The following is a 13,345-nucleotide window of genomic DNA, read 5'->3' as shown; positions in this document are numbered from 1 at the left end:
TGTAAGCGTAAAAAATTGATGAATGAAAAATATGTTTTGATATGTTTAATAAGTTATAATTAGGGTGCGGATTTATAGACAATTTTTTCTATCTATCAATCAATCAATCATATGTTTTGTCACTGCTGTTTACCTACTAATTATTCATACTGTGCTTCAAAAGCTGCTTACTTTTAGGGATATTTGTTATCGAAGCAACACGCGACAAGCGACACGTGTCTCTTGGTAACTGGCTCTCAGTAATAAACGCAATCAACCATTCAGCTTGTGTTGTCTGTTGCTTGTGTGTCCTAGGACTGAGTTCTTTTCATACCGTCCATCGTGTCGCCCTGGCCTGTTGTTCGCGCATGCACAGTGTATATTTTGCTTTAGACGGTGTGAAATATCTGTGTCGCTTGAGGATTTCACCAATTGAACGCAGGCTTGTGTGACATGTTATTCTACAGCTGTGTGAGACGTTGCTGTTGATTGGATTGTACTCTAGAGGTATGTATCGCTAGTCACTTCGGTCTGCAGCTACATTGAGAAACGTTGCTGTTGACTGGCTCGTTCCCAAGCGACACGGGACATTCACATCAAGCAACAAGAGCCTATACAGTTTAAAGCAAAACATGCACGAACAACAAAGCGAGTCGACATGATACACGATATTGAGAGAAAGTCCCAGTCCGAGCGACATGCGACACGAGTAGCTTCTTTCAGTCATGAACAAGCTATGAAGATGTAATTGAATTCATTGTCACTCGCCCTCTTAGGGAGAACTCACACCGAAGCGACAAGCAACATATGTCGCTTAGGAACGAGCCAATCAGCAGCAACGTTTCATACCGTAGCGGCATGACAGGCCGCACATGCCTACGCTGGATTGGTGAAATTCTCAAGCGACACGTGTCGTCGGTCACTTGTCGTTCCGGTGTGTTTTCTCCCTCCATCACGATTAATGTATTCACATAATATCCAAAGTAAAATATTAATGAAACTAGAATTTAAAAAATTGCAAGATGTAGGTTCCATTATTATAACATAACATTACATATAGTATAATTGAATGTGCAGTGAATTATATTTAAAATTTAAATATCTACCTTCAGCATAGTTGTCTTACCTCTTTATGAAATACATCGGTGTTCTCTAAATGTGAATGTATTGCCCAAGCGTGTTCTTTGTATAGACACAAATTGTATTTTTAAAATGCGTTGAAGTTAATGTGACTATAATTGAAATTATATTCAGAGATCGAGACGAAAACGAGATAGCGTTTACATAACTTGGGACAAGAACAAAATTTACAGTTTGAAAGAGTGCCCGACTGTCTCACTTCCTTTCGCTGTAATTTCTGTAGGGCCTCCCAAGGCACGTATCTAGAAATACACCGAACCAATTGTGTCAGGAATAATAATAATAATATGATGTGTAAGTTAAAATTATATTATTATCACATAAATAGGTAAAACGATCGGATAACAGCACGTATTCATTATCTAGCTTACCTGTAGTTAAGATCGGCATAATTTGCATAAAAAACAAGTGCCCTGGCAAAGAAATTCATTTCAAATTGATGAAGAATTGAATATTTATTGAATAAAAGAGAATGTTAGATCCGGTTAGCGAAAAGTAAAGTTCCTGATTAATATTTTATGCATATTGTTATAAATAGTAGCGTGCAAGCATAAATCTTTGGTAATTGGTACTGTCCTTCTAAGCCCCCTACTTCCAATCTTTCTTCCAATAAGTTCAAAGAGTGGGCCTCCTCGATGGCGCAGTGGTATCGTCGTTGCCTTGTAATCAAGGGATCCCGGGTTGGATACCCGGTGGATGCAAGTAGTGGTTCGAATCTCACTTTAAGCTGTAAGTCCAGTCCCGATTAGCCTTTCTGTGCAAAAAGTGGACTTAGAAACAACAAATCAATCAATAAGTTCAAAGGAAATTATAACCATCGATTATGTAATAAATGCTACACAAATATATTTTCATTATTTAATTTTTTACTTGGTAAGTCTTTCTTGGGGAGGGGTCCGGACCCCTCCCCAAATAAGTCCTTGAGATTCCTCGATGAAATTAGTAGTAATTATCTCGCCTTGTATTCAAGGGGTCTCAGGTTCGATCCCCGGTAGAACCACACAGTGGTCTGGGTCCCACTGTATCCTGTAGCCCCAGTCCCGATTACCCTATTTGAGCATGTAATTGACTTAAAACAAATTTAATTTTGCTATAATTTATGTAAGATTCAATTGGGACAGTCTCTGTATTAATGTATTTATTCTTTTGGAAAATAGAAATAAGACAAATGAAACACAATGAAAAAACAGCCGGGTGAAGGAAATCAACTTTGGATTTTCCGAAATGGTCGGAGCACGGTCAAAAGCTGCCCCCAAGGGAAAAGACGATGCCAAGGGTAGAAGAAGAAGTAATCCAAGCAACGCCCACAGTAGTAAAACCTGGTCAGAGTCATCTATCGGCAGACGGCTGAACTTGTAGGACTTGAACATAACCCCGCCAGCCGATGGCCAGCCCCGCTATGGCTCGAATAAAGCCATTCTCAAAGGTGTTTGAAAATGCATATCAATGTTTGCAATGGCGTATTGTCACAATGGGCCTCTCAATTTGAAAAATAAAAAAATCAGTTTACTCAGGAAGGATGCAAGAAAGGCTTGCAAGGTTAAATTTTTACAATAACTTAGAATCGGGCTCTATACGCCGATCCAAAAACTGAGATATTTGACAGCTAATATCTATTAAAATATGTAAGTGATAAAAAAATTTCGATAATCACTGTTAAGATTCATCCTTTCTGATCAATTCACCACAAAGCTCATTCAAATGCCTCAAATAGTTTTCGAGTAAAAGTGTTCTGAATGAAGGTCTGTTTTTCCGCTGCCCATGATATGGCCTCTTAAGAGCCACAGATAATAAAACATTTTAATCATGGTTTTGACCAGTAACGTCCTGCTTAAGTTTATATCCTTGAAAGAGTTTTGTGCCGATGGGGATCGTTTGGAGGTTTTGAATGTGCAACACTGTATCAAGATTACGCTGTAGAAGAAACCGTTAAAAGTCAATAGTGTTCGTGAGCTTCCTTGCAATCCGAAATCTCCGAGCTCGAGTTTTTTGTTCCTTCGCGACTAGATGAAGACAGAGTTGTAAATATAGTGGCGAGCAATGTAAACCAAGAGCGTGTTAATTTCGTACTGTGCGCAAGAGTGTTATTCTTGGTTACTTGCAGTTACTTGTTTGTGTTATTGTAGTGTGTATGTGTGACGTGTCAGTGAGACGATTGGAATGCCAGCCGCATGATTCACGTTAGAACAAAGATTTTTTATGTATGACACGTACCTACGTGAAAACAAACTCGTGTCGAGACGTGTGTAGGCAATTTGTACAGAAATTCCCATGCGTTTCAACTCCACACAGAGATACGGTTAGACATCTTGTCCTTAAATTACGAGAAACTGTATCGTTAAATTTTAAAACACCTAAGCAAAAACGACGGATTCTAACCGAAGCAAAACTCGATGATATTGGTGCAGCGTTAGAACGTTCTCCAAACAAACCTCTACGCCGTGTTTCACAAGAGGTGGGCGTGTCAAAATCATCGGCACATACAGTCACTAAGCTACTAAAATTAAAACCATACTCTTATAACACAGGTTAGTGCTCGTTTTGCAATATTTATATAAATGTCTGCATATGTCCATAAAAATAAGCGGGCATTTCAGGCCGCAAATGTCGGCATCTCCGTCAGCGCCGCCCGCCACGCTTCTCCCGATCTCTCGGCTGCAGATCGAAATGGACGCACGGTAGTTTAGTCTATCTTACCAATACATTGATACATGAGAATAAATAGATGATTGTGAGCTGAAACTACCAGGGCGGATATTTTGCATATATGGTTATTGATTAAAATAGCCCTATCAAATATTTTAGAAAAATATTAAAAGATTTGGCGTACAGCTAAATAGAAGCACTGTGTGTGCATATTTGTATGTATGTATATTCATTCAGTCATTCGATGGTAATGAACCGAAAGCAAGAGAATATTCAAGTTTAGGCGATGCAACGTAAATGCTTTTAATAGACCTGGCTACAGTGCAGGTCTAAAGTCCAAACATTTTAGTCACCGTATTTATTGCCGTGGAAGGCCAGCCAAATTGAATTTTCCTCGGCCCACGCGAAACACTAACTGTCCAACAAAGACCGGCGTCTGTGTTCAAAGGTATTTAAGACTTTCTTTTAATCGCGTCGCCACGCCGCTCGAATTCTGTGCCAGTGCTGTTTACTTGTTCTGCCATGTCACTGGGTAATGCAGTCACGGTTACTCGAATGAGCATTGCTTGATTTGTCCCAGTCCAGTGTGGTACATTCAGGTGGGTCAAGTGCTGTGCTGTCGATGATCTGCCATTGGTTGACGCTAGAGACGTACGTATGCGCAGACCCTCTGATTGGGAAGGGGGGGGGGGGCAAGAGCTTTGGTGAAAGTTCAGTCGGGAAAGAAAAATCTCAGTTCATCTCAATGTCTTATTTTATTGGTGTTTGTGGAACATAGGCGTATATAGTGTGTGTCCGGACCCACCGAAAATTCTCTTAGTATAATTTTAGGCGTATGTGTGTATATGCAGCAACATAGAGGCTGCCGAATAAATCATGTAAGACTGTTAATAACAAGAAATTTGACAGAGAACGAAGTTCTACAGGAAATAATGCACTAAATTTCTAGGTGAAAGTATAATAATATGGGGCATGGACGTCCGGAGAGGTGGGGGCAAGGATGGCCATACTAGGGTTACCAGACGTCCGGATTTTCCCAGACATGTCCTACATTTAACCTTGTGTCCGGCGTCCGGGAGGAATTTGAAAAATGTCATAAATATCCTACATTTTGTGCGTCACATAATGAAATTAGCCGAAATACGTGTTTCAGTTTAACAAAGACAAAAAACATGCAAGTTACAAGTCTATGGACTGCGCTTCCAAACTCAATAGTGACATTTATTTTGCTTCAGTCATTGCCGAAAAAGAAAAGAAAATATTGTCCCGCTAGAGGACAAACGGAAAAACGGAAGCAACTATTGAAGAAAAGTTTTGGGGTTTATATTGATGAAACAAGGCGTTTCCCATTCTTATTCATTATCTTGATTGTAAAGCAGGGGTTTAGAGAACGAAGTTATTCAGGGTATCTACTAGTCAAGAAAGTCGTGAAAATCAAGAAAAAATAAAGAAAAGTAGGTCAAGAAGTCAATAAAAAGTCAAGAAATTATACTTGTGGTGGTCAAGAATTTTTGCTATCCCAATGACTGATTAGTGGATTTAGTTTATTTTACTTAACTTTTCTGCCCCTTTGGCTAGTCGATGAGGATGAATGACCATAAGATAAGATGGACGAAGAGACAATCACTAACATATAGGTACGACAACACGAGCCCTACATAAGATTATACTGGCTGTGAGTCCAAACGCCAGAGCCTCGCTAGTCTGCAAAATGCAGTCCAGAATGCATTAATAGATAAAATAGGTCTAAATCATTTGTTGTATACTGCTGCAGTTTTCATTTTAACCAGCCTTTTGGTAGGATTTTCTTATTAAATATTATTTTCTTAATTGCTAATTTCCAACTTAACCTTTATTTATTCGACCCCTACTTAGGTAAACAAAAACGAAAGGTAAATGTAAAGAAAAATCCTGAAAAACTCAAGAATTTTGGATTTGTTATTTTGGTAGACACCTTGCAATTCAACTAAAAACTACCCAAGATGAAACTTCTGGAACCATTTCAATTACGGTAATTGCTGAATATTTGTTTGCCATTGCAGGTCACAATTCAAATGTTGAGAGAGTACTTTCATTACCATCAGCACAACGGACTCACGAGATTTTTTTTTTATAACGTCTGTAAGAAGTTTGGTACTGGTCCACATAATACCAAAGAATTTGACTGTCCAGTCTCTCATAAAAATATTTTGACTAAACCTGAAATTTTGGGAACAATTGGCTCGTCTGTGAAGTACCGTTAAAACAAGTGCATTGTTTAGTATGATTACAAGTTTGGAAATTTTGAATTAAAGAATTCATTAAGAAATATTTCTTTTTCTGAAAAGTGTCAATTTTAAATTACACTCTAACGTGTTCTATAGAAATATGTATTCAAATGTTTTTTGTGTCCTACATTTTGACTCAATGTCCTACATTTTGGAACATTATGTCCTACATTTCCATAATAGCGATCTGGTAACCCTAGGCCATATCTCCCCTTTAGTAAATGAATGTGAACCTGAAAGTATGTATTTCACATGTATAATTTGATTTCAGTCACAGTAATTTCATTATAATTGGGAATGCTATAATTTAAAATTCAATTTGTACTCCCCTAAACCAAAATGTTCCTATACTACTGCTCTTGAGTGTACGTACAGTCACGAGAAAAAGTGTGTTGCGCGAAGTTCGGAAAGTGGGTGAACACATTTGTTCTCGGGACTGTACGGTACATTATGATAACAAGTGTGTTGACCGTTCCGGCTGAAGGCGGCACACATGAGGCAAAGGGTATATATTTATCTGCGGAGGAAGCTCCGTGACGTCACTAGCGACACCTACCTTGCAGCTGCACGATGGTGGCTTGGTACTCGGCCAGCTTCTCGTCCACGTAATCCTGCGATTGGCTGGCGATGATGTCGGCGGTGCTCATCCCGCCAGGTGGCTGGTCGGGCGGCAGGGGCGGAGGCTCCAACGGGACCCCCACGTACTCCACCTCAAAGGGGGACGCCGCAGTGGCGTAGAAGAACTCCGGGGAGGGGCACATGACGGGGGACGGGCTCTGAAAAGAGATGGAACAAAAGTCAGTGCAGGTCGGGAACCAAAGTAAATTGTTGAAATTGTTGAAACAGTCTACGCTACAAAAACATGGGTGAACACTGGCGTATGCAAGATTTTTTTTCGGGGTTGGCTGGAATTGTAAAGGTGGATAGTACATATCTGCTTACTAGTGGGCGGAATACACAAAATTATATTTGCACTCACAAAAATGGCGATTGGAGGTCATTTTAAGGAGGATTTGCATTTACCACTCGGGTTTTCCCTAATTATTCACTGCTTTTATTTGAAAACGTCGATTTTCTTGAAATTTCGGAGGCGCTGTAGCCTCATCAGCTCCCCTTCTGCGTGCGGCTGGGGAAATGACGGCATAAGACCGTAAATGTCCGCTTCCATCCAACTACCGTAAAATATATGACCTTTACAGTTTTCAAAGCCTTGACGGCATTTCATTTACATTTCGCTACATATTTTGCACCCCTAGATAGGACTGTGGTTTGGCGCCCCTGGACTACAAAGCACCGACATTTTATGTGCCATAGTTTCTGATATTTACATCCCACAAATTTTTAAATGAGAGGGAAAATAAAAAAAAAAATATTAGAAAATAATATACGGTAGCTATATTTAATGATTTGTAGTTTGCATTTCTGATTTAGTAAAAAAAAATGTTTAGCATATTTAAGAAATAAGAATATTTAATTTATGCCTTAATGTGTGAAGAACGTCTTTAAAAATATACTGTTACTACTTTGGGAAACAGGAAACCTAGCAGTGTGTTACCAGAATAAAAGCCTACAAGTAAGAGAAGGAAAAAGGTTCGATACCCGGTGGCATTATTATTATTATCATATCCCAGCTGTGTGTTCAGTCGCCAGAGCCTCGTCAGCAGGCCCCGGATTTTGATAACGTCATCTTTTTTTCCTTATCTAGTATGCATTGCTCTTAAGTATTAAAACCCTGAATATGAACCTCTGATTACAAAAATGTGAATTTTATTGTGCATTTTTTCGTCATATTTTTTATTTTTCGAGTTTTAGGTAATTGTTTTCAAGTTTTACGGTCATTTTACGCGTTTCACTTATTTTTCTGGTCTTCTTTTGGCGCAATTGCAAAAAAAAAAGTAATGTAATTGCATTACGTTTCACCCACTCATTTTTAGCTCAGAACTGACCTTCATCGCCTTCATGTCTGTAACAATGAAAACAACAATTCTATAGGCACGCAGTGGCGGCGATTGGGTTTCAAAACTATGGGGGCAAGGTGCAAAAACAGGGGGGCGCAAGAACAGTTTGCTTTCCCTTGCTACATAAGGTTTAGCATAGTGAGGCTGCCTCCCTTGCCCCCCCCCTAATGGCCGCCACTGTTGCCACGTGATTGTAGGAACAAGACAACATGCCGCTCGACTTTACCTACTGCAATAATTTTAATTTTTAAAAAGTTAAGATTTTTACAGATTTTTATGGTAACACTGTTTAGCCTTGTTTCCTTGTTAATGAAACATTAAAATGCTGACCAGGGAGGAATTTATTGTATAAAAATATACACTAAAAACGTAACGTTTCCACCTTCGTGAATCTTCGTCTAAATAAGTCCCTGTCAGAGGGTGGAAACGTTACGTTTTTAGTGTATATTTTTATACAATAAATTTTGCCTTGGTCAGCATTGTAATGTTTTATTAAAATTTTTATCCTCAATATTCACATACACCTTGAAATTTCAGTTCTAATGTTACAGAAATAAGAACTATGGCGTCCTAATTGCCATACCCCGAAATAAAGACAAAATTTTTAAGTCATTTTTAGGTCATTTTATAGATAATTTTTCATATTTCTTAGGTCATCAAAATCCGGGTCCTGCTCATCAGTGCAATTGAAAGGGACGAGGGGAGGTTGATGTTAAAGTGCATACAAAAGGTCACCTCTTATACCCTGAATGTGTGGACTCCTCTCAGCTGCTCTCAGAAATCCCTTTTTATGTACCATATAATAAAGTAAGACCACGGAAAGAGCTGTTTCAAGTACCGAGAGCTCAAACAAAGTCAGCCAATGCGGCACCCACTCGGAGAATGTCTAGGTTATATAACGAAATTGCAAAGACATATGATAGGATAGACATCTTCCAAAGTTTTCGAAGGTTCAAAAGGGAAACTGAAATTTCCTTCCAACACCAGACTGAACTTTGTTTAGTAGTTCAGTCTCTTTGTGTACAGGCGAAAGAGTCCATCCTATTTTTTTTCTTTTTGTGTTATTTACTAATTACTATCATTACATCTATATATCATCGTTTATATGTAAGGTGAAGCTCATATGTTTCTCCTTGGTTATTTTCTTGGTTATCATGTGTAAGTTCTAACCTCACCTGTCAGGTTACTACCTTATAAAGGGTGTTTCATAAAGTGCGCAGTTCTTGAAAATGCAATAACTCAGCTAAAATTGTATGAAAGTTGACGTTTTGTTTTTTATTACTTTACACATTCACTACGATTTAATAATTTAAAAGTAAAAAGTGTCCGGCATATGCCCGTATGCGATTTAAAGTGAAAAAATTATGTCTGGCATATGTCCACCTCCGTTTTGTAAGCAGGCAGCAACTCGATCTGTGAAGTTCGCCATGACTCTTGTGCAAAACGTCTCTGTCGATTGAACCAATTACTCGTTGGATTTCCCTCTTCAATTCGGGGATTGTTTGAGATTTTGGTCAGGAGGTGTGATTGCCCCCCTTCTTTTTTGAAGATGGGAACAAAAATGCAGTTACGGTAAACGGTCCTCGTTATCGGAACATGATCAGAAATTTTGTGTGGCCTGCTCTGGATGAACTGGATACCGTGAGTATGTGATTTCAGCAGGACGGGGCTACCTGTCACACATCCAACGAGACAATAACCTTACTGCAAGAAAAGTTTCCTGGCTGCGTGATCTCGCTTCGTGGTGACCAGGAGTGACCTCCAAGGTCTTGTGACCTCACCCCATGTGATTTCTTTTTATGGGGTTATGTGAAGTCACAAGTGTACATGAACAAACCTCAAACAATCCCCGAATTGAAGAGGGAAATCCAACGGGTAATTGGTTCAATCGACAGAGACGTCTGCACAAGAGTCATGGCGAACTTCACAGATCGAGTTGCTGCCTGCTTACAAAACGGAGGTGGACATATGCCAGACATCATTTTTTCACTTTAAATCGCATACGGGCATATGCCGGACACTTTTTACTTTTAAATTATTAAATCGTAGTGAATGTGTAAAGTAATAAAAAACAAAATGTCAACTTTCATACAATTTTAGCTGAGTTGTTGCATTTTCAAAAACTGCGCACTTTATGAAACACCCTTTACTTCTTTTTAATATCTAATCTTATATTAATTTTTATATTACTGTAACACATATTATCATAGTATTGTACCTTATGAATTCTGCTGATTGCATATTTTGTGTACCATTCAGTGTTATAATACAAGATACTGTAAGTGGGCATTTGCCTGTAGTGTCATGCCTTTAAATAAATAAATAGATAGATAAATAAAGACTGTTGATCTACATAGAATTCATTCTAGCCTGCAATGACTGCGATGTGATCACGTGAGGGTGTGCACACGTTACAAAAGTATAGGATCCCCGCACTACAATTAAAATACATTCTAGAGTATTAAATACCTGGCGACGCAGCCATTCTCGAAGTGGACATGGTAAACAGAGAGTAACGAAAGGGTCAGCAATGGACGGGCGAAAGGAAACGCAGTGTTTGTGATGAAGGTCGAAAGGGGAAATGACGTCGATTAAGATAAGAAATCGGGTTAGGAGAGGCACGGAAACAATTGCATCATTATGAAGGAAGCGACACACACGCTACACTGTTTTGTATTTTCGATCGAGGCAGATTCTTTATTGGTTGTACAAATTTATACGAGGAGAAACCTCGTAACAACAGGCCTATTTAGCTGAAGAGGTTCAAGCTCTCAAAATGGTATTCAATTTCCAGTTACCATGAACAAATACTAATAATACAAGTTCTACAAGTAATTAACATACTAACATAAATAAATAACAAACTCATTCACAAATAAATTAACTACAACGCCAGGGGTCCCGGGTTCGAATCCTAGCCTGGGCATGGATGTTTGCGAGTGTCTATTCATCAATTTCATCATATCATCACTCATCCCCATCTTCGCAAATTAGCCAAAAGTGGCTCAAGAAGCGAAGTAAAATAAATCAAATCAAACCAAACCAAACAAATAAATTAAAATTATAAAGTTTATATATGCATTAATATCCTCGTCATATAACATGCGGGCGGGAAAGGGCTGACCTGGTATGAACCTTACTTCCACGTAGTACGCCGCTCAAGGATCTGGTGGCTGGCCCTACGGCCAGGATAATCTTCTGGAGGGTTGTGTGTTGTGCAGAGTGCTCCATTTACAGCCTCAGCATTTAACCCAGGTAAGAATATTTTAGTCCTCACACACGCGTCCATTTTAGTTATCATAGGTGGCTGTATAATGTGCAAAATAGCCTGAGTGCTCACGCACCCACAATTTTATTTCATTCACTCGTATAATATGCATCAGGAACAGTAGCTGAGTTCACTTGATTTTGAAGCCACCACTAAGCACGTCTATAGCATGAGACAGGCCTGTGTTCGAGTCCTGTCCAAGTCTGCATTCTTCACTTACATTTCTAGAAGAGATATGCATCATTTACATGACTATGTATACGTAGTAGGGATGGCGAGAAATTTTACAAAGTTCTGAAAATATCTAGATCCGGATCCAGCGAGAATCGGATACCCAAATCAGGAACCAAATATTGGACACGCGGATCTGATACCTTGTTATCCGGGATGGGAAATCCGGAACCCGGATTCAGAACAGGAAATCACATACGTTGATCCGGAGTCGAAAAAAGTTTATGAGCTCGGAACCAGAACCGAAAATGGTGTACCCATATCTGGAACCAAAATCGAGTACAGGAATGCTGGACGGGTAGTCTTCCGGGAACGGGGAATCAGCTACCCGGAACCGGAATAATTTGATACCCGGATCCGTAACCAAAAATCTCATTTCTAGATCCAGAACTAAAAATCGGATATCCAGGTGCGGACTTGAAAATTGGAAACCGGGATCGAAACCTGGATACAGAACCACGGTTCTCAGCTCTGGGATTGAAAATTGGATACCTGAATTCGGAACCAAAAACTTGATATCCCGATCTTGACTTGAAAATTAGAAATGTGGGACCGGAAAAAAAATCGGATAAGAACCAAAAATCGTATACTCATACTGGAACTTTAAAATAATAATAATAATAATAATACAGGGTGGGCCAAAAGTCGCAATACATAGGACAAATAAATATGTTGTGATAAGAAACAATGTATTCATATAATATCCTCTACGTGGTTACCATTGGTTTGCAATACGTTTCTTCCACTCTTGATGAACACGCATTAGAAAGAACACTTTAAAAAATAAATAAATACAAAAACTTAAAAACAAAATGTTATTTTCGTATGTATTGCGACTTTTGGTCCACCCTGTAGTAAAAAAAATGGGTAGTGACTTTCTTACCCAGATATTTCAAGATCCAAATCAGGCCATCCCTACTACATGCCGGAGTTAGGGGAAATGGAAACATAAAGCCAGACACTCACCTGCGCAGGAACCCTGTAGGGCCGAGGGCCCATGGGGGTTGGGGAGGGCCACCTGGGTCTAGGGCAGGGAATGTAGGGCGGGGGCAGGCGGGGCGAAGGGCAGCCGAACATGGGCGACCCTGGCCGGAAGGCCGGAGAGGCGAGTCGACGCGCTGTCAGCGGAGGGGGCGAGGGGGCAAAGGGGGCGGCGAAAGGTATGGGAGAGGGGGTGGCCCTTCCCCAACCCCTGGGGCCTTGGGGCGGTGGTTGCTGGGACATCGCCGCTACACTGCGAGTATAGCGATGCGCGTCCTCCTAGTCGCTCGCTCGGGTCGGTCGGGGAAGTCAAAGGTCACACCGGCATTCTGCTTCTGTCGGGTCGGCTCCGAAATCTGGAAGAGAAGAGGCAATGGATATCGTAAGAAACAGATAGAAAACTGTAACACAATGTTGCATACATTAGTACCCAGTGGCGGATGGTAGGCGGATTGCCCCATCGCCATTTTCATTCATCCCTTTTCCCACAGTGTGATGATGATGAATTGAGATAGAGATGTTCACAAACAGAAGAACAACATCTACTTCACATCAACATAATTACGTGCCTTAAAACAACAATAGAAGAGAATGAAAATAGCAATGGACCATTTGCCTACTATTATCTTTGTCTTTGACTGTACAGTCACCGGCAATAAAAATTAGACACCTGGATCCTACAAGGCGTTATGTGTGTTGTCTAACTCTACAGCAGTGGTATAAGTTGTCATTTGCTTTTAAACACCTTGAGCGCTAGGCGAAAATCCACTGAGCCAAAGTGCTTTTTTCACAAATTTTGACTTGTATTATGGAGTTATGTAATATACTCAAGTGATTTGCCCCACAATTCCTCCGAAGTAACCCTAAATTCCATT

At 39.9% G+C, this 13,345-nt stretch overlaps 1 protein-coding gene across 2 annotated transcripts in view; it reads right to left on the bottom strand.

Annotated features, from left to right (window-relative positions):
* Msp300 (Muscle-specific protein 300 kDa) overlaps positions 1-13,345 on the bottom strand; it is a 609,326-nt gene that overhangs the window by 548,779 nt on the left and 47,202 nt on the right. For both annotated transcript variants that reach the window (XM_083137559.1, XM_083137560.1), the window contains exons 2-3: positions 12,456-12,826; positions 6,589-6,808 (exon numbers count right to left, since the gene is read on the bottom strand). In XM_083137559.1, coding sequence (XP_082993685.1) covers positions 6,589-6,808; positions 12,456-12,713 — 478 coding nt within the window. In that variant the 5' untranslated portion in view covers positions 12,714-12,826. The remainder of the gene's footprint in view (positions 1-6,588; positions 6,809-12,455; positions 12,827-13,345) is intronic.

This window comes from Lepisma saccharinum, chromosome 16, assembly GCF_977018435.1.
Source record: "Lepisma saccharinum chromosome 16, izLepSacc3.1, whole genome shotgun sequence".
Taxonomy (NCBI): Eukaryota; Metazoa; Arthropoda; class Insecta; order Zygentoma; family Lepismatidae; genus Lepisma; species Lepisma saccharinum.
The sequence above is the reverse complement of the archived record's forward strand: the minus strand, read 5'-3'. Positions and strand labels throughout refer to the sequence as shown.